Source organism: Atractosteus spatula, chromosome 6, assembly GCF_055471065.1.
Source record: "Atractosteus spatula isolate fAtrSpa1 chromosome 6, fAtrSpa1.hap1, whole genome shotgun sequence".
NCBI lineage: Eukaryota > Metazoa > Chordata > Actinopteri > Semionotiformes > Lepisosteidae > Atractosteus > Atractosteus spatula.
Window position 1 is genome coordinate 62,602,427 of NC_142711.1, and position 26,840 is coordinate 62,629,266.

The window sequence follows — 26,840 nt, forward strand, 5'->3', positions numbered from 1 at the left end:
ATTCATAATTGATTTCCATAAAGTCATAACCAATCAAGGGTTGCCACTGTGTCTTTCTTAGATCTCACCTTAAAAAAAAAAAACTTGAATGTTTTCGATGGCCTTTCATTCTGTAATCTATTTCTTTCTGTTCATTTGCTCCTTGACGCCTGGTTTTATTGCGTATTCTGTGCACTGTACTTGAACTGGCTTTTACTGCGCAGTTTATGTAAAATGCCCTGAGAGTGCTCTGTTTTGAAAAGTGCTACGAAAGAATAAAGCTGACTGATTGATTGATTGATTGGTGGATTGATTGATTGATTGATTGTTGATCGATTGACTGACTGACTGGAGCAGCGAGAGCGACAAGGCCGCGTGGCAGCCCCTGTCAGGGAGCGCGACCGCGCCGTCTTACCCGAGTCCAGGTGCCAGGGGTCGGTGGCGGCGGACATTGGAGGGATGGTGAGAGGGGAGGCCCCACAGTTGGACTCCACCAGCTTTCCTTGAACCGAGACCGGCAGGCTGCCGCGGGACCTCAGCGCAGCTTTGAGGGGAGCGACGCGGTTGAACTGCACCCGGGACAGGCAGCCCACGAACCCCGGAGTGTTGTACTTCTCAATCAAGACCGGGTCGATCAGGCCCGTCTCTGAAAGCCCAAAGCAAAGGCGGGCAGAATCAGTACACAGGTCTCCCGCTGTGAATACCGAATCAGTACTGGTGTGAATACAGGACCAGTACTGGTGACACTGGTCTCCCGCTGTGAATACCGAATCAGTACTGGTGCGAATACAGGACCAGTACTGGTGACACTGGTCTCCCGCTGTGAATACAGGACCAGTACTGGTGTGAATACAGGACCAGTACTGGTGACACTGGTCTCCCGCTGTGAATACAGAATCAGTACTGGTGACACTGGTCTCCCGCTGTGAATACCGAATCAGTACTGGTGCGAATACAGGACCAGTACTGGTGACACTGGTCTCCCGCTGTGAATACAGGACCAGTACTGGTGTGAATACCGAATCAGTACTGGTGACACTGGTCTCCCGCTGTGAATACAGGATCAGTACTGGTGACACTGGTCTCCCGCTGTGAATACAGGACCAGTACTGGTGACACTGGTCTCCCACTGTGAATACTGAATCAGTACTGGTGACACTGGTCTCCCGCTGTAAATACAGGATCAGTACTGGTGACACTGGTCTCCCACTGTGAATACCGAATCAGTACTGGTGACACTGGTCTCCTGCTGTGAATACCGAATCAGTACTGGTGACACTGGTCTCCCACTGTGAATACCGAATCAGTACTGGTGACACTGGTCTCCTGCTGTGAATACCGAATCAGTACTGGTGACACTGGTCTCTTGCTGTGAATACCGAATCAGTACTGGTGACACTGGTCTCCCACTGTGAATACCGAATCAGTACTGGTGACACTGGTCTCCCACTGTGAATACCGAATCAGTACTGGTGACACTGGTCTCCTGCTGTGAATACCGAATCAGTACTGGTGACACTGGTCTCTTGCTGTGAATACCGAATCAGTACTGGTGGCACTGGTCTCCCACTGTGAATACCGAATCAGTACTGGTGACACTGGTCTCCTGCTGTGAATACCGAATCAGTACTGGTGACACTGGTCTCCCACTGTGAATACCGAATCAGTACTGGTGACACTGGTCTCCTGCTGTGAATACCGAATCAGTACTGGTGACACTGGTCTCCTGCTGTGAATACCGAATCAGTACTGGTGTGAATACAGGACCAGTACTGGTGACACTGGTCTCCCGCTGTGAATACAGAATCAGTACCGGAGACACTGGTCTCCTGCTGTGAATACAGGACCAGTACTGGTGACACTGGTCTCCCACTGTGAATACCGAATCAGTACTGGTGACACTGGTCTCCCGCTGTGAATACCGAATCAGTACTGGTGACACTGGTCTCCTGCTGTGAATACAGAATCAGTACTGGTGACACTGGTCTCCTGCTGTGAATACAGAATCAGTACTGGTGACACTGGTCTCCCGCTGTGAATACAGGACCAGTACTGGTGACACTGGTCTCCCACTGTGAATACCGAATCAGTACTGGTGTGAAAACTGAATCAGTACTGGTAATACTGGTCTCCCGCTGTGAATACAGAATCAGTACTGGTGACACTGGTCTCCCGCTGTGAATACAGGACCAGCACTGGTGACACTGGTCCCCCGCTGTGAATACAGAATCAGTACTGGTGTGAAAACTGAATCAGTACTGGTAATACTGGTCTCCCGCTGTGAATACAGAATCAGTACTGGTGACACTGGTCTCCAGCTGTGAATACAGGACCAGTACTGGTGACACTGGTCTCCCGCTGTGAATAGAGGACCAGTACTGGTGACACTGGTCCCCTGCTGTGAATACAGAATCAGTACTGGTGTGAATACTGAATCAGTACTGGTAATACTGGTCTCCCGCTGTGAATACAGAATCAGTACTGGTGACACTGGTCTCCCGCTGTGAATACAGGACCAGTACTGGTGTGAATACAGAATCAGTACTGGTGACACTGGTCTCCCGCTGTGAACACAGGACCAGTACTGGTCCCACCTGGGTGACACACTACTGCTTCACTGCACCAGTTTAATGAGGAGAAAACGAACGGGAAGCCAGACTAAGCAAGCCAGGGTTAACACCACTTCCTACAAACAGCAGTCAGGATCTTGCGTCAGTGTCTCTGAAGAAGCTTGCCTCCTAGACAGCATCCTGGGGGACCTGTCTGAAGCTTCTAGTCCAGAAGGAAGATCGAACCCTACAGGTCCACTGACTGCACTGGTAGCAGCCACCTGTTATTCCTTGGCTATCTCCCATCCCAGTGCTGACCTGACTCAGCCCTGCTTAACTTCTGAGATCTGACCAGATCAGGCCACAAGGTGGCAGCTAAGTAGTGAAACAAGTAGGGAGTAATTCAAGTGCGAGGAAGGCACTGCTACCGAAATATTTTCTACCTGCTTCCTTCCCACCTGGAATTATCCACTACCTTTTCTTTTGAAGCCTGTGGGTTGTCAAAGCTCCACGCCCCAGTGTAAATACAATATGAAATATACGGTAGATATTCATAGAGCATATAATGTATAATTACTTTAAATAAAGGGGTATGAAGGGAAAGTGGTATTGGCACCCGCACACAGCGCGGAACATCAAATTTGCATGGAAGGTTTATTCTGCATTTTCCAGCACTCAGCAACTAGAGATTATTACCATGGACCTAATTTTATCAGTGCTCTTCAATGCACCTTCACGCTGCAGTTGTATAAGCAGACTCCCTACATGAAAATATCAGAAGTATTTATTATACTGACAAGCAGAGAATTGGGGTGGAGTTGTAATGCGTTTCCCAGGGGCTTTGTGATTCATGCACAGGACAGCCTGTTCATAGGCTTCGGACACATGGAAGCTTTGGTTTTTAATCTGGCCCTTCCTTCATGTCTGGCAAAGGCACTTTACAGTTTACACTTCACTTTTAAGGTTGAGTCCACACTCTGTGGAGCAAAACCCCCAAAACGTGCAGCTGTCACAGACTAAACACACTAAATCCTGGAGGGGCCTGATGTCTCCTAGATTCTGTTCCACTCACACTCACTTACATAGTTGGTCTAATTAATTAGCTGAATAACTGAATAATTGTAACACTTCTGGCCAGGCTCCAAGGCAATTGATGACACTCAAGGCTTCATACTGTAAGTGTGCTTCCTGTGCTACTGCTGCAGGCTACAATCAATCACTTCAGAAGGAAGGTAAGGGGTTATTTCGGCAAGAAAACATGCTGTTAAATATTGATCATATTATATTATGATCAATATACAGTAATAATGACTGAGTGCCTCACAGGACAGCAAATACCAGTGCAGACTAGGATGGGTTTTCTTTTTTCTTTCTGTTTTTGTGAGTAATGGGTCCAAAAGGAATTGAAGTACGAACCCTCACTGGTGTCTCTTTGTATTCCTTATTCTAGGAGATAAGAGGGGTGTCCTGAGAATATAGACTAAACAGAAGAGATAAGAAATGTGTTCAGGATGCATCTCATATTAACCATTTCATAAATTAAGTGGAGGACTCTGAATGAGCTATTGTAGATAAAAACTTGAGTGTCGTCTCTAAAAGGCACAGCTGAAAAATGCAAACAAAGATAATGCAAGCCAGCAGTTTATTTTTCAGATGGATCTGCAGGTCCCTGTTAAAAATGATCCACTCAGTTCTTCCACGACGTGCAATGAAATAATTCATTTTTCTCTGCCAAAAACCCACAAGCCCAACACAATCAAATTCCTCCTTAGTCAGCTTTGGGCACCTGGGAGTGATGGAATACTCACAGCAGCAGCTTTTAAAAAATAATCACATCTGACATGTAGCAGCAGAGGAAGCTGAGACTGGGCTTCAAATTAAAATCCATCTGAAACCCTAGGAAACGTCTGTTCAAGCCATGAGCGATCTCTGTCCTTGGTCTTGGCATCGATAGCTGTTTTTGTTTCAGCCGCCAGATTTTAAGCCTTTTATATCTTTTCAGTGTCAAAGAGGTAAGCCATTACTGTCCCCTGAAGTCACACTGAGATGCGCATCTGAGCCTCCTGTTACTGCTGGATCCGATCAAATTCATCCGAAAGATGGTGGCTGCTAATTGTAAGCACGAAAACATCAAATACAATTTAAGAATGCAAGAATCAATCTGGTATCATTCAAACAAAGGCTGGAAGGTGAAAAATGGAAAAAAACTCACCATACAAGACATCATACGCCTTTCATATCCTCACACAGGATGTTTTCTGAGAGATCAGTGACGTATTGTCGTCTTCATCTTAAGCAGCCAAGCATGCAACATCTTAAGCCCTCATCTGAAGCCAGCGCCTGTGATCTGATGAAAAGGTTACTCCAGGAGGAATTTGATCTTCCAGCATGTTTGGTTGTTTCAGCAGAATGCTACCAGCTTTGCGGAGACAACGTCTGACTAGTGCTCAGATTTCTGAGTTGCGATTCATAAACTGGAGAATATTCCACAAAACTAATAAACCAGACTAACAATGGGTGTAACAATTACGGAACACAACACAGGCAACAACCTAAATTTAAGCAGTTTTTTTTACGTCTAGTCTTTTCCCATGGGAACATGTTGCAGAATTACTTCTAAAACCTCCTCTGATAGCAGCTTTTGCAGAGCTATTCATCAGAAGATAAGTCTCACTGTTTCTTCTGAAAATTATTAAATGGAGTTTTTTCAGCCTAGGCAGTTATACAGTAGCTATTTCAGCTGTGGCTCAAGACAAAGTGCACCTAGGAAGGTGATTTATTTCTTCTTCTTCAGCAGGTACAGAATGATGAGCTCAGTGGGTCTGCATCCTATCTCACTCCGGTCTGAGCAACAGCAGGAATACAACACTCATCTGCAGTTTTTAACAACAGAAAACTTTTTGCAACATCAACCGACATGAGAGGCTTGATAATGTTTTGAGTCATATATTATAACCCAAAAGTAATTTATACCTGAGAAGATTTTCTGTGTTGGATCTTTGTGCCTGTAATACTGTGCTGTTGGATGTGAAGTCTTTCAGAAGATATATTAAACCAAGACTGTGACTACTTGGTCATTAAAGAACACATGGCACTGTCCATAAGACTGGGGGTGTTGACCCCAATGTCCTGACTAAATTCCACTCTGAGCCTCCACAATCCGGCCTACCTAAAGTTCCCCTTTTAATTCTATTGCTGACCTGGTTACCTGTCCACCTGTTCTGCTGTGAAGAATGGCTGCCCCATATACCCCAGCGGGATAAAATGGGACTCCTTCTAAATGTAAATCACTATTTAAAAGCAAAGAACTAAAGAGCAAAGAATTGTTACCTAAAATCCAGTTTAAATTATCCTGGTAATGCACTGAATTGTTAAAAATGAGGTTTCTGCTTGGCATGGGAGGGCTAAAAAATATTTTAAAAAATATTTTACAAAGCCATGTAGCATAATGTATGTTGTCAGTTCGCAATACCTTTGGTAAACCAGTTGGAAGATGCCGAACATTCATTCATTCATTCATTCTGGTTAGTTTATTGCACCCGTGGAATAAATCGCTACCTTGTTTCTCAATTAAAATTGAAACTGCTAGAGGATATGTCATCTGCATAAGAATGCAGGTCCAAAATTTTGAAATATTGTCTGATAGGAATTTAATTTTTAAGACTAAATCCAAAGTTCATATGAAATGAGATGTTCATTACTGGTTTGTACTTCAGGATCTTCAGGATGGGACTGACTGAAACCCAGAAAACGGTGTTTCAAGGATGGGATGGAGAAAGGGTGCTGTTTTGCCTCCGGTCAATGCAGTAAGGAATATAAATTGCTTCAGGAAGTCCTAAATGCTAAAATATCCCCTTAGAAACTGAAGTCGCCTGCCGCAGAGTCGCACACATTTCTACTCAGCAAGTTTTTTGCACACAGAATAAGATTAAGGCATCACTTCATACTCATACTATCAAACCTCGAAGCAAAACAATCACTTGAAGATGAAGATTAGATCTGAAGGTCTAACCTGCTGCAAGCACACTGGTCACCATCATGAAACTGGATTGCTTGTGTCTCGGGGGGGGGGTCCTAACCCCCACGGACACAAGGGGGGGAATCTCATACAACATCGAAGTCCGGAATCTACAGTAAATAACGCAGAGACGACAGCCTTATAGAAAGCTGCTCTTTCCCCTCTGCCGGGCTGGATGGGAATATTGGACAGCATTCCCGTAGGTTTCAGGGGCTGCTGCCACAAGAAGGATGGCGAACAAAAGATATTTCATCCCAGCCATTCCCAGGACGGCGTCTTTCTTCTCAAGTTGAAACGGCGGCTCGTGAAATGCAGTCGCCGCCTCCTTTCAGACCCCAGCCGTCTCCTCACCTCTTCCCCTTCCTCCGCGCTGTTCCTTATCCACAGGTTCCAGATTATTTCTCCTGAATAATTTACCACCTCTATGGTAGGCAATGGCCCCCCAGTCAAAGAGATCATTGGAGATGACATGGGGGTGAGGGGTGGTGTGTGTGTGTGTGTGTGTGTGTGTATGTGTGTGTGCGCGCGGAGGGCAGGCAAAGGGAAGCAAAATGAGAGATCAAAGGTGTTCCCATGGAAACTAATAGGAGCTTGTTGTGGATGGCAACAAAAACCTAACAGTCCCTTCTGAAGCAATTTAATACTGATAACAAGAACCGGCACACTTGTGAGCTGCAGCTTCACAAGCCCACATACTGACCACCACCACTGTCACTAATTTCCCCCGCCGGCTGTTTTAATAATTACAGGAATGTTGCCTTTTCTCTCCCCGATTTTGCTGTATTTCTCCACAGCGTGGAGGTGGGGGGGGGGGAGGGGAAGGGGCTGATCTTTTGATATCACAGCACGATGCTCCGAAATGTTAATGAATCTCTCCACAGGATAATGAAGAACAGGCAACGTGCTGCGACAAAAGGCGATCAAGAAATCCCCACTGAAATTCACACACACAGCCTTCCCCAGCACATCCAAATCCTCTGCAGTCCTTTTCATCCGCAGGCTAACTGCATCTCACAATTAGTTCTGTCGGAGAGGCAGCGCTTTTCTCCACAAAAAACCCAGGCTACCTGTCCTTGCGGTGCCCTCTCACTGCATTCCTGCCACTTTCAAGAGATCAAAGCAACACAGCGCAACCTGGGCAGGATTCAGGATGGAAAAAGATACATAAAGCTTTCCAACAGAAAAACTAGACAATATAAAGACAGCTCCTCAGCCTACAAAAACCTAACCTACAACAGCACTCAAAATGAAACGGTGGACAGCAAAGATGCACTCGGCTGCTTAAATGCTATGCATTGTGTAGCTGCTTACCAGCATTTTCATCTGCACAGTGGCTTCGAAAGAAAGGCAAAACACCTCAAGCAAAAGATACAAAAAAATAAATGCAACAGCCCCTGACCCCCTGCATTCCCACATCTGCAACAGCCACACGGCCACATCCTGGTGTCCATACGGGCTAACGGCCAAGCAGAGGGAGCGTTACCTGTCTGTGCTGTGCAGGGCGGGAGGCAGGGATAGGGCTTCCCCCCACAGAACACCTGCTGTCGTCCCCCTTCACTCCAGCGCACTGCTGCCTGTTGTATATCTTCCTTTGCAGGAGCCCCCTCTGCTGAGCAGCACACAGATCCCAGACTCCTCCTGCAGCGTCTGCCTGCACACTCAGAATGCTGCTCGTGTGCTCCAGCCTGATTAACAGGAATCCAGAGGAAATCCTGGAGCCAGGATACGGATTAGGAGTCTCAGTGACTTCATCCTATAGAGCTGATGATCCCAGGGATCAGGGCTGTAATTCACGTGTGGAGAGCCAGGCTTAAGAGCATTACAGGGACGGGAGAAAAATACGTTTTAATCCCTGCGTGGCGAGACAGGGAGAGCATTCAGTGATGGCTTGTGTTGCAAACTGGGAGAAGGAATTACACAGATGCTAAATTAAAGTCACGAGCGTGTGATTGGAAGAACCTGAATATACGATAAATCTAATCAGCTAAAAAAATAATAAAATTTGAGATTGTCACTGAGGTTCTGTCATCTAGTGACAGCATTATGAAAAGTCTAGCACAAGTTGTGCACCAGAATTTCAGGTTAAAACAATTCTTTTTCATTACACAATGTACCATTTAAAGGTCCAGAAACCTTTTGAAGTAGTACAGTATATTCAAAAAAATAAATGAACACGCATTATTATAATGATTATTAACAATAGTTATTCTCATTTCTGTCAACTTGATTGAACAATGGTATAAAGATATTCATAAAGCTGAGTTACGTTTGTACCACACACTTCATTATGTCCTTATCCAAAAAGAAATCAAAAAGAAAAAGTACTTTTGCTCCTGTGACCTCTGACACATCAACTGATCTGACAAGTGCAGACAGTTTGGTTAAGTGATGTCACCAGAATGTCTTGAATTTAAATTGTCTTTGGGCTTAAACATGATGAAAACCCCATTATGAGTTTCCCCTGACATAATTCATAATGAATCCATTAAGCAAATTAAATTCTATATAAATCTGTAAATATACACATCTGTCTTGGAAGGCACGTACAGTATTGCCTTTATTGGTAATGAAGTACAACAGTTATACTTTACTAAAAAAAAAATCTTTGCAGGTGCTGGTAGCCAAATTCTGTCCATGTTTTTCAGTTCTGTGATACAAAGCGCCATGCAGATCTCTTGCATGCTCTGGATGAAGAATACGAGCTCGTGCCTTCAAACAGCTGTTTTAGAGTTAACAGAATGAGGGATTCTTTAATTCCATACCCAGTCAGACTCTTCTGATATATAGAGGAGTATAGGTTTATGGGCAAGTGCAATAGGAGTAATTGCAGTTATAGGGGCTTATGGTGATTGTGGGTGAGTAAATGTATCATTATCAATCCAATTATCATATCAATTTGTCTGGCGCAGTTGTGGGGATTCTTCTAGGAGTGGTGTGAAATGATTATGTATGTTATGTTACCTGTAAAGCGCTTTGAGTGGAGTGTCCAGAAATGCGCTATATACAGTAAGTGCAAGCAATTATTATAATAATTATTATTATGTAAAGTTATATTCATTTTTTATGTAATGTTTATTGGTACTGTTTTTGTGTATTTTGTAAGTTCCTGTGTGTAAAACGCAGCTGCCTGGATTGTAAAACAAACTTCTGAGAAAAGAGAGAAAGTATCGTCGTATTATACTCTATAACACGAATGCACACGCGTCTCCTTCATGCTGTCTGCAAACGACTCGCAAAGCAAGTAAGAAATAATCTGAGAGGCTGGGAAGCAGAGAGCTGGGTTGCAAACGCTTTGACGGAGCCCTGGGCCATGCTGTACCTCAAGGGACTAGCTTCTGCGGTCTCGCAGCTTCCCCCGAGCCAGCAGGGGCAGGGCCGCACTGCCGTGGTCTGAGCCGGCTCCCCCTGGGCAAGCACAGCCCGCGTTTTCAGGGATCAAGACCGGGACAACAGCCGATGACCAGAGGGCAGGAAAAGACGAGTGTGTGGGTGTTAGCACCGCTGAGACCAGCGGCTACCATCGGCAAAGCTGGACTCAGAGAGAGCCTGGCAGCGTCCCCTTCGAGCAGGAACCAGGGAAGAGCGGCACAGCCGTATGTTTCTGTCAAGGCCTCCACAGAACAATGCCCTGTTGTTTTCTCTTCGGACACATTTTTCCAAGCAGCTCCTGATAAACGCAGGTATGCGGACATTCTGCCGGAGGACAGTTAAAACGGTCGAAGCTCCTGCGCTTGTCAGCCTCCCGGAAGAGCCCAGCATCCTGAAGAGTCTGTCCCTAGAGCCAGGGGGTTGGGCAGGCTAAAATGCAGCCAGCTCAGGGGAAAACGCTTTTACTGTTTTCACGACTCACGCATTCTGTCCTCAAATATATCTTGAATTGTGTTGAGTAATTTCACCTGCTTCCCACATGAAAAAAAATCCTCATCACAAATACCGCCGAGCGCAAACTATGACCTGCGTGATGCCTTGTTAACATCCAAATCAACTGTTACCAAGGTCTGGCGTGTTTTTCATGCCAATCCAGCCCTAAATAAGCAAAACCAGCTGGTTACTGGCTTAACTGGACCAGTTTAAACAGCTTCTCCCAGCTCTTCAGGTGCTGCTGCTGCTGCTTTAAAGAACCCTTGAAAGCCTGCACACGCACACTGAGCCTCCAGGACCAGGACCGGACACCCCTGCTCTCGAACAGCAGACACTGGCCCTTTCTGCTTCTGTTTGTCCAACATTAGCAGCAGCAGCAGCAGCAGCAGCAGCAGCAGCACAGCACACCTCTGGGAAAGAGGACCAGCTCCGGGCCCACTGTTCCAGCCCTGGTTTTCTCCCCAGCCCCCTCCAGCGGCAGCTGCACACGGAGAGAGTACTGATGAATGGGACGGCACTTCAGGTGCAAGTTTGAGAGGAAAACGGGGCCCTGATATTCATGAAACCGGGCAGGCAATAAACACAGCAGCATAGCCCTTCCTTTCTCCAAGTATCCAGGTACAGTGAGAGCGCGTGTAGAAACATTCTCAGCCTTTCGGCCGACACTATTACTAGTTCATGCACAATTTGACATTGAAAACATGATTTTTGAATCCAATTTAAGTCACATGCTTTCACATACATAATGCAGACCTGTGCAGCCGGTATAGGTGAAAAGGTCTTTATATACAATTAATAGTTACAGTAAGAATGTTAATGAGCATCAATAGATTACTCAGATTACTTCCACTAGTGTTTTCTACTATTATAACAACTTTGGCTATTCTTACTATTATTTTATACAATTTAACCTTGATGAGGAGAAACAAGTCTTGTCATTTAGCATTCTTCCATTCACATTGCCCAGACGTCACATCTACCTCACGATAAACTACACACGATGAGCCAAAATGAAGTGTTGTAGTTCAACGCATTCCTCAGTCAAATCTAATTTTGACGCGTTGTAAAGTGTTCCTTGTCATCAGCCTCATCTGCTCCTCCCTTCACATCTTTAATCCTTAAAGCCTCCTTTACACACTACAAAATGCAGGTCAGGATTATCTGCTGTTCTAAAACACAATAGAACTAAAGGTTCAGTGGAAGATCACTATGAGACTGTGTTCCTGCACAAAACAGGAAACACTGAGTGAAAAGAGTAATGATATCTAAACCTTTTGCAAAGTGATGTACATGTGCCAATGTTCGGCTTCAGAAGGAATGCCAAAAGTCTCATATGGATTGCGTGTTGCTTTTGGAATTGAGTACATTATCACATCCACATCCTTGTATCTACTGAGGTCATGTCTTCCACAGTCCTAATTGACTTAAAGCACAGGAGCTTGTCCCAGTTTCTGGAGTGGTAAGTGGACTGAGCACAGAACTACAGTACCTCTGTGAAGCTGACACAGGTGAAGTCAGTATATAGATGACAGCAGCCATTTAGACAGTAGCTGGATTGATCAGAGAAATCAGGGTAGACTTTTTGCTTAACATCAGCAGTGTTGCCTGAATCTTCAACCATGTTGTGATCTAACCACAACCACTCTTTTCCATGTGCCTTCACTGTTACAAAGCCCTGGGTCCAGAGTTCAGGCTTTCCCTTTAAATCCTTACGTTTACTGACCTTTATTTAACTTGATTATAATTCGCAATGAGCATCTGATTTTGCATTTTGACGTTGCTCCTGTTCCTGTGGGGTTTGTCTGGGTGTTCCAGTTTCCTCTGGGAGACATGCTGGCTGATTTAATTGGTGTCTCTAAATGATGTTAGTGTGTGCCCTGTGGTAGACAGGGTGTGATCTGGCCTTGCACCCCAGACTGCACACACAGGCTTTGGGTCCTGTCCATTCTCAGGAGTAAACTAGCTAACTGATGACGGGTGGATGGCCAACTGCGAATGCCTTGATAAATTCTTTTTCATCTAAAACATAAAAATCATTACTGTCTTTTGCGGCAGTCAGAATATTTATTGGGCACTAAAGGCTTTGCAGTCCGGGATGATTGCATTGCAGATGACGGTTCTACAGTGAAGGTGAAAGGGCACATAATGAATCAAGCATAACTGCTACTTAACAAACAGGCAGCAAAATGGGATTTGCATCACACCAACTCCATTAGCACAGCAATTATTTGACACGTCCCGTTTCATGAGACAAATGCAGAAGGAAGGCGCGATCTGCGTTGAGGCTATGAGCAAGTGACCAGGATAGGAGTGTTTTAGCTACCTGTAGCTCTCTGATGCAGTGACAGCCTTCCACACTGGCCAGCAGACACAGGAGGAGGGAAGTCTTTCACCAGAGCAATTACTGAAGTTGCTCAACACCCCTAACCAAGGAAGTGGTGAAGGAGGGTGAGACTTGGGTCAAGGTTTTTTGCAAAGTATTCTAGGATTCTGAGCCTATTAAGACACGAAAGGCTCTGTCTGTCTGTAGGTCTGAGCAACTGCCAACTAAGGATTAGATCTAGTTCTAGTGACCAGATAAAACAACTGACCACATCTACAGATGCACATGTGACCGCCTTGGTTCCGCGCGGGCTCGTGGCCTCCGCCGCTCCACCCCGCCCGTTTCGTCCCGCAACACCTGGGGCGCGAACCCGGGTCTCCGGCGTAACGCCGCAGCAGGGAGACCTCCCTCAGCCCAGGCGGCTGAGGTCCCTGCTAGGCGCAGGGAGGGCGCCGACGGCACCGTTTCCAAACTAGCTCCGTTACACAAAGCATTGTGCAGGCGCCATGAAAGTGCTTAAAAATGATAACTAGTGCTCTGTTCTGGAATGTAAAAAGAAACCCAGAAACTAATTAAGGAGAAAATCGCCAACATGAAGACCGCAACCTCTGGAAATATAAACGTCGATCCCACATGAGATGAGCTCAACTAAAGTAAAAATAGCATCAAATGATTCTTAGCAGCAAGCTGCGCACAGTATAAGGTTTTGGTTCTTCTCAGAAGATAAAGAGGTTGCTATTTTAATCTTAAATCATAGAACAACATGCACTGACTGCAGAGTAAATGCAAGACTAAAAAAGACTAAAATGCTCTGAAGTGTGACTAACCATCATCTGAAATCCCAAACAAGTCATATTATTAATAAGGAATAAACAAAAAAGTTCAATGTGTCTAAATATAGAACTTGGTACATAAAGTAAATCTTGTCATTGCATCAATCTCTTCTTCGAGGTGGATTTTTCTGGGTTTGTCAGGTCAACATGTATCACGTTCAGTAAGTAATGATATAGTTGGATAAGGCGCTTCTTATTGCACAAGAAACTTTCTGTGAATGAGGCCCCATAGCTTTCACTATAAATGGCAGGTTGGGTCATATTGTGATGGGAGAGGGGAAGGGGACAGGCAGCTGTGTCTGAACCAGACCCCGATGCTCGCAGGAGCTGCTGCTGCTGCTCCCTTCAGGAAAAGCTCCTGTCAGACATCAGAGGCCGGGGGTATAAATGGAGAGCACACTACCCTGGATGGGGGCTCTGATTCTTGAAGGCGTACTAGGCTGGTGTTTGTATTGTTGGTGCCCTTTATTTCAGTAAAATAAAAGCTGCACAGATAATAATAATGCTGGCACTCAAACAGAGCTTTTCTGGACAGGACACTCTGCTTAAAGTGCTACACAGGTAATGGGGATCCCCTCCGCCACCACCTGTGTGCAGCCCCACCTGGATGATGCGCTAGTCTGCTCCCCACACACCAGCTCTCAGCAGGGAGGAGGGCAGAATGATGAAGCCAGTTCAGAGATGGGGATTATTGGGAGGCCATGATTGGTAAAGGGTAGGGGCAGAATTTGGCTAGGACTCTGTGCAGCCAGCAGGTAAAAGGCAATCACTGGATATGAAAACATCGGTCTGAATTGACACAGCAGCTTTACCTGCCCAGTCATACTCCTGTACCTCGACAGTGAGTGAATATATACTCATTTGCGCAGCTTTTGACGTACCCATCCAATTTCCCACCGCAGATCCAGACTTAACCAGGTCTGGATGTGATAGATAACCACAGACCTGCGATACTGCGTTTCACAACTTGCACTGAGGTGGAAGCCCAATGTGAACACACAGTAACCAGTTACAATGTATCATAAATATCAAACATTTAAAGCAACACGTTACTAAAAACAAGCTGTCAAGCGTCTGTAGATGTAAGAAACAAAAGCTCCAACCATTCCCTACTGTTTGCTTGTATTGGGGAGCGCCTGGGGATTAAAGATTGATTTAATCTGTTATACTGTCTGATGATTACAGGCTTTAAAGCGGTGGATGCAATTCGTCACAGCAGTCCCAGATCCCCCTGCAGATTTTCAATGCTCCTCTTCGTATCTTTATTTTCCTGTCTGCGCCAGTAACAGCTCCAAAAATCACGTAAAGGGCGTCCTATATACACTGTAGTGCAGAGAAGGAAAGAAACTCCCCAGTTTGCTTGATGAGCTCTCCTCGGCTGCAGCCTTGAAGCACCTCTCTTCCTGATGTGCACCAGGAGGAGGGTGTAATCACATCACCTTTTCACACAATATCGCCTTTTCTTTCCATTCTCCTCAGCTGACAACCATTTCAGTGTTTTTGTTTTGGTGTGCTATATATATAACTGCAATCACGATGGAGGTCTGTGCTCGGCTGGGCTTCAAGGTCTGAAAGAGGTGCCCCTTCCTGAATGTCACTTTGAGAAATCAGATGAATCCTGTACACAAACACATGGGGTCACCCCGCCTACATGGGGCTGCGGACCTGCTGGGTAGCGAGAGCCTGAGCCTGAGTTATACGCTCAGCAGACACTGAGAGAAAGGTTGCTGCTTAACTAGGTGGTATCTCACACGTACGGAGCTGTGGAACACATTTCCACAGTTCTGTAGAGAACATATTTCTTTTGACATATTTCTCCTGTGCTGAAAAAACCCACACTGGCTACCAGGGCCTAACAGGACATACTTTAAAATTCTCTTGCTGAACTACAAGGAGTTGAATGGTCTGTCTCCTGTGTAGCTTCAAGGGTTACAATCCCCACATGTCCCAGGTCACTCACTTCACTCGGCTAGCTCGAGGCTCCTCAACATTCCCGTTCCAAGGACATCAGGGGACGGATCCTGTCCTGCAGTAGTCCCCCCTTTCTTTGAAATGCACTTCCTGGTCATATGAAGCATGCGACTTCTGTTGATGTTTTTAAATCTCACCTGAAGACTCACACATTTTTAATGGCCTTTAATTCTTAAGCTATTTCTTTGAATTTACGTCTGGGTTTATTGTATATTCTGTGTTCTGTTCTATTCTGTTTTTTTATTGTACAGTTTATGTAAAGTGCCTTAATAAGGCTCTGTATTGAAGAGAACTACTGTATATAAGAATACAAAACACACCCTGCCCTGCTTGGTTCTGTCTCTGGGGGCCTAACTGTGGCCCAATCCAGCCTTTCAGCCATTCCCACTGAAATCCCACCATGGTTATAGGCTATAACCACGTCACCCATGATGAAGGGTGTGTCAGGGATGCATGGTGAAATCAATTGAACTGATTTGACATACTACTTCAGCAAAGCTCAGTGGAGACTGTATTACTTTTCAGAGAACTGAGAAAATCTCTCTTTCCAGAGCAGTTACTGTATGACTGACAGAACAGGTATCCCCGCCCCTTGTGTGCTGTTACATCCTGATTGGCCGCAGCGTGCCAGTGGGTGGGGAAACAAACCCACTGCAGAGCATGGTGGGATAGACTGCCTTTCTCCACTCTGGTCACTGTGAACAGCCAAACTGAAATACTGTTGGAGAGACTTTCTTTTTTTTTTCATTTTCCCCTTTACCTACAACACGCCACGATTGTGTAATTCTACTTAAAAAAATGCTATATTCTATCTTCTCTGCATCAAATCCTTTTCTTATGTTAACAAAAAGAAAAAAAATTTAGGCCTCTTCTAAAACTCTTTTGTGTGTCTCGAATAATGCCAGCAGTGAACTTTATAAGTTTATATGTTTACACTTTGCTCTGTATAAATGAAATATACAATATACAGCAAACAGTACCTTCAGAGGGCAATTTAAGAGCAGGCTTTTAATCAAACTAAATTGTTCAAATCAAAGACAACACATTAAATGTTCATTTGTCAAACTCGTTTGGTACAGTTTTACGATACTCCGGATTTCAGTCCGAAAATGCATTGCGGTGTGCGTGCTTTCTCCATGCCTTTCTGAAGGCAGTGCAACAGTAAGGCTGATTCTGACATTATTCTCTGTTCAACTTTCACCCGAAAGCGAGAGAGGGTTAGCTCTTCCAAAGACAGAGCCTGACACCAGGCTCAGAAAAAAGAAAGAAAGAAACCACGAAGCAGAGGACCTCTGGACAGGCTCCCGGTCAGAATAAGGGCGCTGAACGGCAGCCGACTGCAAATAAATCTCACGGAGGAGGTATTAGAATTCCTTATAAACCTCAAAAACTTGCTATCTGAACAGCGCTCAGAGGATTATTAGCGTGGAGCTGCACCTCATAATGACTGGCTCAGGACCACAAAGCTTCCAGCAGGGAAACAGAAGCCTTGGGACTCAGAACTGCAGCTCTATTTAATCACCAGGCAACACTGTTTCTCTATTACTGCAACTCACGCAGGCTAGCGAACGTCCGGTGGGATGGACTCTATGACACCGGCAATGGTATTGATTATTACTTTGACTGCATCTTGTCTTCTGCAGCACCAGTCCGACTCAGCAAAGACTTAGCCGACCCTGCGAACACTTCTTCAAGCTCTTTCGCAGAGCGGGTCAAGGAGGACTGCAAAGCCTTCAGCAGTAGCTAACAGAGAACAAAAATACACAGAAACAGAGAACGGAAAAACAAAGCCAACTTTGGAAGTTAACAGTAATAATCAGCCACACCAGCCTTCTGAATGGAGTGACAGAATAAATGTTGAGATGTGCTACTGTACAGTTTTTTCATCCAGGAGCTAATCTGGCTTTTTTTCCCTGGTGAAATGTTAATAAGGCCCGTTCAGATGGAGCTGAGGTTAGGTCACTGGCCTCAGAACTGGAGGGTTTGAGTGGCTCTGTAATAATATTACAGATCGTCTTCCTTTTTGTACTGCCTGTTCTGACTGTTGTTTGTAACACAGTATTCAATATCTTATTAGAGGCACAATAACCTGAGGGACTGATCCTCACTTATGCACAGGGCCCACAGCAATGTAGCACACACTGTACGGTTTGAGATGATATTCACATTAAAGTAGATCTATTCCGTGCTCAAAATAAGAAGCCATAATGTTCTCGAAACTCTCCTCTTCACTTGGCAGGATGGACTTAACCTCTCACGTTCCTGTGCAGCTCCCTGGTCTGAGCTAAGCAGGTGATGGCTACTTATGTGGCTCTGTAAGTGTGTGCTGTACCTGCACCGCTGCCCCGTGTTGCCAGACTGCAGACGGAGCCCCTGTGTCCAGTCAAACGAGTCCATTAACATTCAGGACTGTCTAGGAGCAAAGTAAGGAGGAGAAAAACAAAACAGTAATGGCTGTAAAAATGTCATCCAAGTTCAATCGACATGGGAGTCTTCTGTTGGTTTACTCTGTTCATACATGTAAATCACCTGCAGCCACAGGCTTTGAACACCACCATCACGGACCAAGACCTTAAAAGTCTTCCCTGCATAGAATCTAATTAATGCAGCTGCAGCGCGGCTTAAAGTATCACTTCATTAGCAAGCCCAGCCTGGTGCGGGTGTGCGTTTCATCGACCCCTCTTCTGTGAGCAGCTATGTCTGCTGCATAATATCTGCTGAGACAAGGAATTACAGGGTTCAGGATGGACGTTAGTAATACAATACCACACTAATCCTTTTAATGAGCCTCAAGTGATTAGGCCTGAACAGGGATATCAGGGCTTAGGAGCGTCGCAGTAAGCAGAATGAATTAACCCTCAAACCCTGTGTTTCAGTCTGAGCGGGCAGTCCTCTTTGGGGGGCCAAGAAGAACTGGCTCTTGGGACTCCTGCCATTAACACCCCAGGCTACCTGCTTTTAAAACGCGACATAAAAAGTAGAGTCTCCGAATTTGTGTAAAGGTGGAGAGCACACCGTTAGAAACAAGAAGATACCATTTGGGCCATCTGACAAGCTTGGAAGTTGCTTATTGATCGAAGGATTATCCTGCCGTTTCTTGAATGAAGCCAACATATTGACTGCAACCACATGGCTGGGCAGCTTGTTCCAGACTCCCACAGCCTAGAGGAGTAGGCTGCAGTATGTAAGAAGAAGGCAAAGAAGCAGGTGAAGAACCTTAAGAAGTGGGTAAAGAAGTGTCCTTGGTTTTAAATCCACTCGCATGTAGTGACCTCTCTCCTCTGGTTTGTGTTTCACTGTTCACTTTGAAGAAACCAACGGAGCCCAGAGGAACTCGTAGCCCAGAGGAACGACAGTCCCCCCTGACAGCTGTCACAGTGTTTATCGGGGTGTGTCAGGTCACTGGCTCTCACACTTCAGTCTGATCCATCGCTCTTCTAACAAGAGTACAGGGGCAATCGTCACCTCCCTCCCCTTACTCTAAGGTTTCAATTTCATCAATGTGGTACCATCCCAGTGAGCTGCACGCCTCATTAATTATCGTTCTTCTTCTACAGGCCGGACTGTTGACAGACGACTGCTGTACGCGCTGTTTTTACTCACATCTCTGCATGAAAGTGTGTCCAGCAAATCACAGGATAAATATACAAACTGGAAATGCTGCTTTTCTCTACTAAACAGCAACAGGAAATTCTAAATTAAGCCTTACTAGTAAATTGTACAATTGTACCAAAGCATGGAAATGTTAAAAGTGCCCAGTGCACTAGTAGGGAGATCCTGCATAGTCCTAGTAGGATCTTACTTAGAAGAGTATTGTTTAAAATGTTGGTCACCAAGGTCCAAAAAGATTTTCTTGCTATGTATAGTATGATTGAATTAGTTCAGAGAAGAGTGACCATGCACATTCCTCAGTAAGAACTGAATCTTTTAATCTTCATCAGAGAAAATCTACAGAGGACATAATTTCAGCATTCATGCTACATAACCTTATGTTCTATGTACTGTAGTACAGGTTATGTTTGGTTCGGCAGTCAAGATGAAGTATTTTTTAAAGTTTAAGTTCCCTTTTGACTTGGCAGACCATGTTTAAATTGCTAGACTTCGCAGAGAACTAACTTAGCCCTAAAAGAAGAACTGTTATTTTCCTATTGAATTAATACTTTTTGGAAAATGGAAATTTGAGTGAAATGACAGGATATCACTTTTAATTCCTTGCGTTACTTTAAAGCAATCCATGTGCTTTGACAGTAAAAGTCAGCTCTAGTTTCTAAGGCGATTGTTTTCTTTGTCGTACAGGCAGGCTGTCAAAGTGCTGTAGAATATTAAATTGTTCACAGATTGAATCATAAAATTCTGAGGACTATTTCTAGCTAGACTGAGGCCAGCGATGTGAGAAGGACGTCCCTTATGAATGAAGAAATACAACATTCTGAGTACTCTTTTTAGGAAGAAAGTCTTGTTGCTGTTTAGACAACTAAATCTGAGGAACTGTGATAAAAATAGAATTTTAGTATGTCACGGATAGAAGAAGATCTCTTTAATCCCATGTAGTCTCAGATACCATCATCTCATATGATACTCATACTGATAACCAGCTAATCCACAAAGCCTCCTTATCCACAGATTCCTTAACTTTCTTCAACTACTGTCATGTCATACTGCTAACTACCTAATCTATACAGCCTAGTTGTCCACAGTTTCCCTTTCATGTGTTGAGCCACCATCATCGCATACCACTGACCATATAATCCATACAGCCACACACACCTTTTGGTGTATCAGAAGCTACTGTACCATTAAATATATGCATCTGCCACAGCACTTAGATATGGGGTCCCCTTAGACATTTCAGGCTTGACCACTAATGCCACTCATTGACTTTCCTGTAGCAAATACCCTACCATGTTCGCTCCTGAAGGTGTCTGTTTTAGGGAAGAAGTCACAGTAGTGAGGATCTCTATCTTCAAGCCAACAGTCCCTCATTTTGTCTGTTCCAATCATGATACAATGACCTCTCTGTGCCCTTTAAAGATTCAAAGCAAACTGTACTTATTCATATTTACAGGGCCTGCCAAAGCAATAACAAATAGGAGAATATGTCAAACAATAACATTATTATCAATTAGATTAACGAATGATTATTAATAATACTCAATACCCTCACCCTGCCTTGTGCTCCCCCCCTATGGATTGCTTACCTATTCTCAGCCTGCTCTCTCGTCTGTGTGCTGCTCTCCAACTCTTCCTCTCCTCACTCTGCTCGTGCTCGCTCCCTCTCTCCTGCCTCACAGCTGAAACAAATGTGCTTTATTCTTTCTTTCCTGCTCTGGCCCAATTACAAAGCTGCTGAATAACGGGCTGTAAGTCTGGCTGTGAAAAAGTAAGAGCCAACCACAGATTTTGTGCCACTTAAACATGTCTTTGAGGGAAATGATGCACCCTATTACAGAGAGCATCAGGTTCAGCCTCTATGCACATAATTCCACAAGCAATATTTGATGACTTTGCATTTCAGAAATCTAAGCAGAGGGTTTTGACAGTGCATACCAATGGTGTCTCTTCTTTGAAGAGTTATTTCTCTGTCTCCATTGAGACAAGACAGGGTGAATGATTTCTTGATCATAAAGGGAACCTGTAATCTCTCTTTCATGATGGCTTCCTGCCAAAAGCTAATGAGAAAGGGTTTGCTTTACCAGATCAGTCATTTAAACCCAAATGGTTCCCATCCAGCCCTCAGAATTGTATTTTACATTATGAAATACAACTATGAGCCTATAGCCGAAAGTTGAAAAGTAGTAACATATTCTAAATGCTATTATTAACTGAAGAACATCGCAGTACGCATGCAAATAAATATGACAATACTTCCTCGAAAGAGCAATTTGCCTTTTCTGCTCTGGCTTGGAGACTAAGATGTAGCCAGTCGTTACCAGCTCAGAGCCCTTGGACGCGCTGGGAAGAGAAAAATCTGGGACAATTCTTGCTGTCTGGGATTAAGCAAACTGCAGCACAGGGACTGGCCGCTTGCCCTGGCCAGTTGCCAGCGACTGCCCCCTGGTCTCTGTTCTCTGCAGACAGGGGACGGGCACGAGCATTGCTGTGGGGCCACCAGAGCAACACAACCACCTCCGCTAAGACACGTCGCTCTAGATGGGACTGGCCTGAATGAAGACAGGGGTGGGGAAGCTTTTTAGGTCTGTGGGTCACAACATTATCTAAGAAAGAAGAGAATCTAATGGGCCAGCATACTTTGGTCCGAGAGTATTTGAGCCTCAGATCCTATTTATGATTAACATCAATGTTAAACTTGAACCTTACAGTGCCCATTATATCATTTAAGCACCACTACCAGCACATGTAGGAACCCGGAGAAAACCCAGACAAACACAGGACGCATGCGCCAGCTCTACACACACAGGCACAGGAGGCTCAAATTCAACTTCATTAGAACCAGACTTGACTATTTTTTATTTTATGTTGTCATACTTTTGTGATCGTTCTAGCACTCCTCATCTGAGATATAGCCTGGTCCCCTTTTAGTTCAGTATTTAAATACATATTAAATACATCCATAAAAGCACCCTTTAAAGGAAATCATATTGGTTCAAATGACTGTGACACCTCTTAGCTGCTTTCACAGTCTGCCAATAACTGTCAATCATTAAAACTAAGAGGTTTCCTCTATTTTACTTGGTTTTAATCCAAGATCAAAAACTATATTGATTCACTAAATTTATTCCATATACTGTCTGTAGGAGAAAAACATCATCATTGTAGTCTTTACATACTGTATGCTACTACATTAATTAAAAAAAGGAAATTAAATGCTCACATTTTCTGAATAGTTATCTAATTTGCAAACCTTCATTTTTCTTGGCTGTACCACCATTTGCTATAGGTGTAAAACTTGTCAATTGCTCAGATGTGCTGAACAGTTAAAAATTAGGTTAAAATTAAGAAACAAACACAAACCCCGCAGACTGAAAAGGTCAGTATTTTGAATGCTGCAAAAACAATCACTGGAAGTGAGCAATCACTATTAACCTTTATTTCTTACAATGTAAAATCAATTCTATAATTGACTGATCAATGCAGAAATGGCTTTTGACTGTTCCCATTAACTCTGAGTGCTGCAGACAAACCGCTTCTAATTTACGTCTGTAGTGAGTACAACGAAACAAGGAAAAATACATAAGTAGTATTTTTCATTTTCGAGGTTTATCATTCTTACCAATACCTACATCCATTGTTGTCCTTCTGAGTGCTGCTTAGCCTTCTAGGAGATGAAAGAAGTTACCATAACAAGTCTTCCATGTCATCATCCCAGACCACAAAATCATGACACGAGCAATTTATTAACAAATTAATTAATAGGACTGTTTGCCAATTACTGACAACTCACACCAATTACTGAATTACTGACTGAAACTGACTTTCCTTTCTTGAGAAATTATGAATGTCCCAGTAAAACTGACAACACGCCCCTGTTTTATTCATGGGAACGACATCCCACAGCATAAATCTTTAACAAGGTACAGTGAGTTTCTCCTGGGGCCGCGACTGTGGTAGAGAATTATGAAAGGGCACTGAAAAGGAAAGACCTTCTGCTGAGCGATGCTGTTTCGAACTGTCTTTTAAGGCTAGAGCATTCTGGGATTGCCTTGGTCTTTGAGACGTGAAGACATCCTCACACCTACAGTGTGAGGTGACAGTCGACAACAGCGGTGTCAAAAGTGATGCACTGTATGTGCGTGCATGGATACTAATAAGTATTAAGAAGTAGGTATGAATATGTATGTCCTAGACTGCATATTTTTAGTTATAACAAAACCAAACTTCAATGCTGATTGAAACACATTTTCTGCCAGTTTTTTGTGAAGACAGATAACAAAACCATAATCTAGTACAGGAGTCTCAACCCAAACCCTGGGGTCCCCAGTGCAGTTAGTCTTATATTGTACGTCACCTTAAAACACTTCTCTTGTCATAATCAAGGGCACTTGAAAGTTATAAAGTAATTTGTTCTTTTCAGGAAACTGTTGTCCTTGAAGTCTGAAATTCCATTAAGAATCTGGGAAAATCACCACGGGCTCTTTCTAAACGATTCTATTTAATGATGCGATGAGTTCTCTTTGGAGTTGAATGTTTTAAAACTCATCATTGATTTTAGGAAAAATGTAGCCCCCCTCCACCCCACTGCAATTAATGGTCAGGCTGTGAATGATTACAAGCATTTGGGATTGGTCGTGGGTACAAATTGAAGATGGGACAAGATGTTGTGAGACCCTTTATAAAACAAGCCAATAGAGACTTTTTTCTAAGTAAGTTTAGATTCTTTAAGGTGGGCAGAACTAGTTTAAGCCTTTCCTTTATATCTTTTACTGAATGTGCCATAATGTGCTGTTTTACCCATTTGGTTTGGTAACATCAGCACTGCAGATGGCAACAGGCTGGGGAAAACAGTCGACACAAGTAGCAAAACTATTGGGGTGCACCAGAGTGCCCCACATTCCCTCTACAGAGGGCTGAGGGCATCGTGGAGTGTATGACACTCCCCCTCCACTGTAAATTTACACAACTCCCTTCCGCAAGACACCTCTTTGTCCCCAGGCGTAAATGAAATAGACTTAGGAAATCATCTATCCCCTCTGCAATTTACCTCTTTGATAGTGTCAAGTAATTATTTTATTTGCTAGACTGGGAAACCACTGCTCCAGTGTGTGTGTGTGCAGGTTTTAGAGCAGGGGTGTGCACCTTTCATCCCAGAGAACCCATTTAATTAAACAATGAGCAATTAAGCAGGTAATTAACCAATTCAGAGAACTTTCAAAATAAAAAATGTTAATAGCCGACATCCCTCAATGACCAGAGTTCTGGAATTGAAACCAGGGCTCCAGCTCTGCAAGGCAGCACTGCTGACCACTGTGCCACTGTACAGCCCACGTTACTCTCTTCTTTGGTCAATAATTTTTAATTATTGCCAATTTATAGAAATTTACGTAGGTGGCTTAGGTTGATACGTAAAACTTGCTCAGCTGGGTCAAGTTTTGAAGGCCAAGTGTGGACCCCCTGTCTCAGTGTACGAATACAATTTTGCATGAGGGCATATTTAAAGAAACTACCAGTTATTTTATTTACACCTTCCCCCAGTTTGGAATTCTAAATTGTCAGTCAGCTCAGCTCCTCATGCCAACAACTAGTGAGCCCTCTGTACACATTCCCAGCAAACCCACACTCGTTAGAGCCGCCCGATAGATTTCAAGCTTCCCATCCGACAGTGCCCGCCCAAGACTGAGCACTGATCGATGTCCAGACTCCAGCTGGCGCATTCCTGAATGGATTTCTATTAGCGCAAGACAGTATCCAGTATACTTGCTGACTCCACTGAAACAGCACTTGGCAGACCTGCCGTGATTGACCGACAGGAAACGGGGGCACAACAGCTGTCTCGCTTGTTAGGAGGCACATGGTTTTGCCGTTACCTTGAGAGCTCAAAGTGTGCCAGTGCACAGGGCAGTGATTAAATCCCCCCCAACCCGGATAAGAAGCCTTGAGAGCTTGTGTTTAGACAACACCTGCGCTCTCTCGCTTTGTCATGATCGCACACGTCTGATGCTGCCCTCTGCTCCATGGCACTTCTTCTTCACTGTAATCAATGACTTCTCACCTACACTTTGTTCCCCGCACGATGGACATTGTTTTCACGCTGCCCTGCACTTCTGACACGAAAAACATGAACATCTGTTTGCTTGTCTAGGTCTTTCTTCTGTGCTCGGGCCTTGGGTTTAAAAACACCTCAGTGTTTTTCTATTTACATCAATGTTTATCCATCTATTTTTCTGTTTATATCTACTACATTTTCTTACAGCTCTTAAAAAGCTGACAGATTTACTATTTCGTATGAAACCTAAGTAAGTCAAAACTGTACCCAGATGTGGTAGCTCTGAAATATAACCAACTGGACTTGTAAAATGAGGTGAAACGCTCATTGTAGGCATGTCTGATACGGAGACCATCCCATTGTGGGAGTGCCCAAAATAGTGACACCCCACTATAGTGGCCTGTGTCATACAGATGCACTCCCCTTATGCGCATGTCTGAATCAGTGACACTCCCATTGTGGGTGTGTCAGACACAGAAGCACTCCCCTTATGGGCGTGTCTGAATCAGCGACACTCCCATTGTGGGTGTGTCGGACACAAAAGCACTCCCCTTATGGGCGTGTCTGAATCAGTGACACTCCCATTGTGGGTGTGTCGGACACAGAAGCACTCCCCTTATGGGCGTGTCTGAAAGTGACACTCCTATTGTGGGTGTGTCTGATACAGAAGCATTCCCATTGTGGGCGTGTGTGATAAAGTCATGTGCTTCTCCATCATCCATGATCACCTATTAAAAGCAGTTCAGTTAGAAATAAGAGAGCATATTCTTAATCAGCAAGTTGAGGAGAGATTGAATAAAGTTGTTTGTAGAACTTGGATGGAAATAATGCACTTAAAATAGGGAAATATATTAAACCAAGGGAGGGAAAAAAAAGTGGAAGTCAGCAAGCAGATCAGTTATAGGCACCACTAAGTACTGGTGATTAAAAAACAGCACAACACAGGACTGGAACTGAGAACCAGTCTTCCAGAAGCAGGACTGATAACCACTGACACTGCAAATTAAAGCAGAAACTCCAACAAAGCACATGAGCCCGGGCTTTCAGAGGACATGGGGCAGGCAAAGAGGGGGAGCTGTGTTTTCTTGAGCCTGGCTGCTGCTGCTGAAGACACAGGCCTCCTGGTGCCCTTCAGATACCATTGACTAGCGGCTGCGCCTCTCCTCTCCTCCACTGGCAGGCTGGACCATCCCCATGGGAACGGAGCACCGATCGATGTGGGCAGCCAGGGATGTAAGAAGCTTCTCGTTGCACGAGCTGCGCTGGACGTGCACATCACCGTGATCTCATCCTCACCACCGACCGGGTGCCGCCTCTCGTGCTGTCACACAAAGTTACACTTCCTTTTTGAGCTTTTAAATGTCAGAATTTCACGCAGGCTGACGTTTTTCTCCTCAAACCCCTCCTCACGCCAGTACCCAGCCCAACTCTGCCTGTTAAAGCTGTTCAACACTATGCTCCTAAATTAGGCTGCTCTGTGTCTTTAAGCTGTTTTGTCCTTTGCTGGACAAATGCTTTTCTTTTTAACAACTGTAAGAAAGCAGAGTCTGATAACAGCCCCTGATCCACTGCACTTATGGAGTAATCCAATATTCTGAGGAATATGAGGTAATGCAGAGAGTTCAGTTCCCGGCCATTTGAAATA

At 44.4% G+C, this 26,840-nt stretch overlaps 1 protein-coding gene across 2 annotated transcripts in view; it reads right to left on the reverse strand.

The window, feature by feature from the left end:
• LOC148833170 (contactin-associated protein-like 2) overlaps positions 1–26,840 on the reverse strand; it is a 43,154-nt gene that overhangs the window by 8,524 nt on the left and 7,790 nt on the right. The window contains exons 1-2 of one of the 2 annotated variants that reach the window (XM_088918618.1): positions 8,030–8,202; positions 395–625 (exon numbers count right to left, since the gene is read on the reverse strand). In XM_088918618.1, coding sequence (XP_088774744.1) covers positions 395–431 — 37 coding nt within the window. In that variant the 5' untranslated portion in view covers positions 432–625; positions 8,030–8,202. Of the gene's footprint in view, positions 1–394; positions 626–8,029; positions 8,203–26,840 lie in introns of those variants that run through there. The other variant, XM_088918617.1, reaches the window with a different exon arrangement.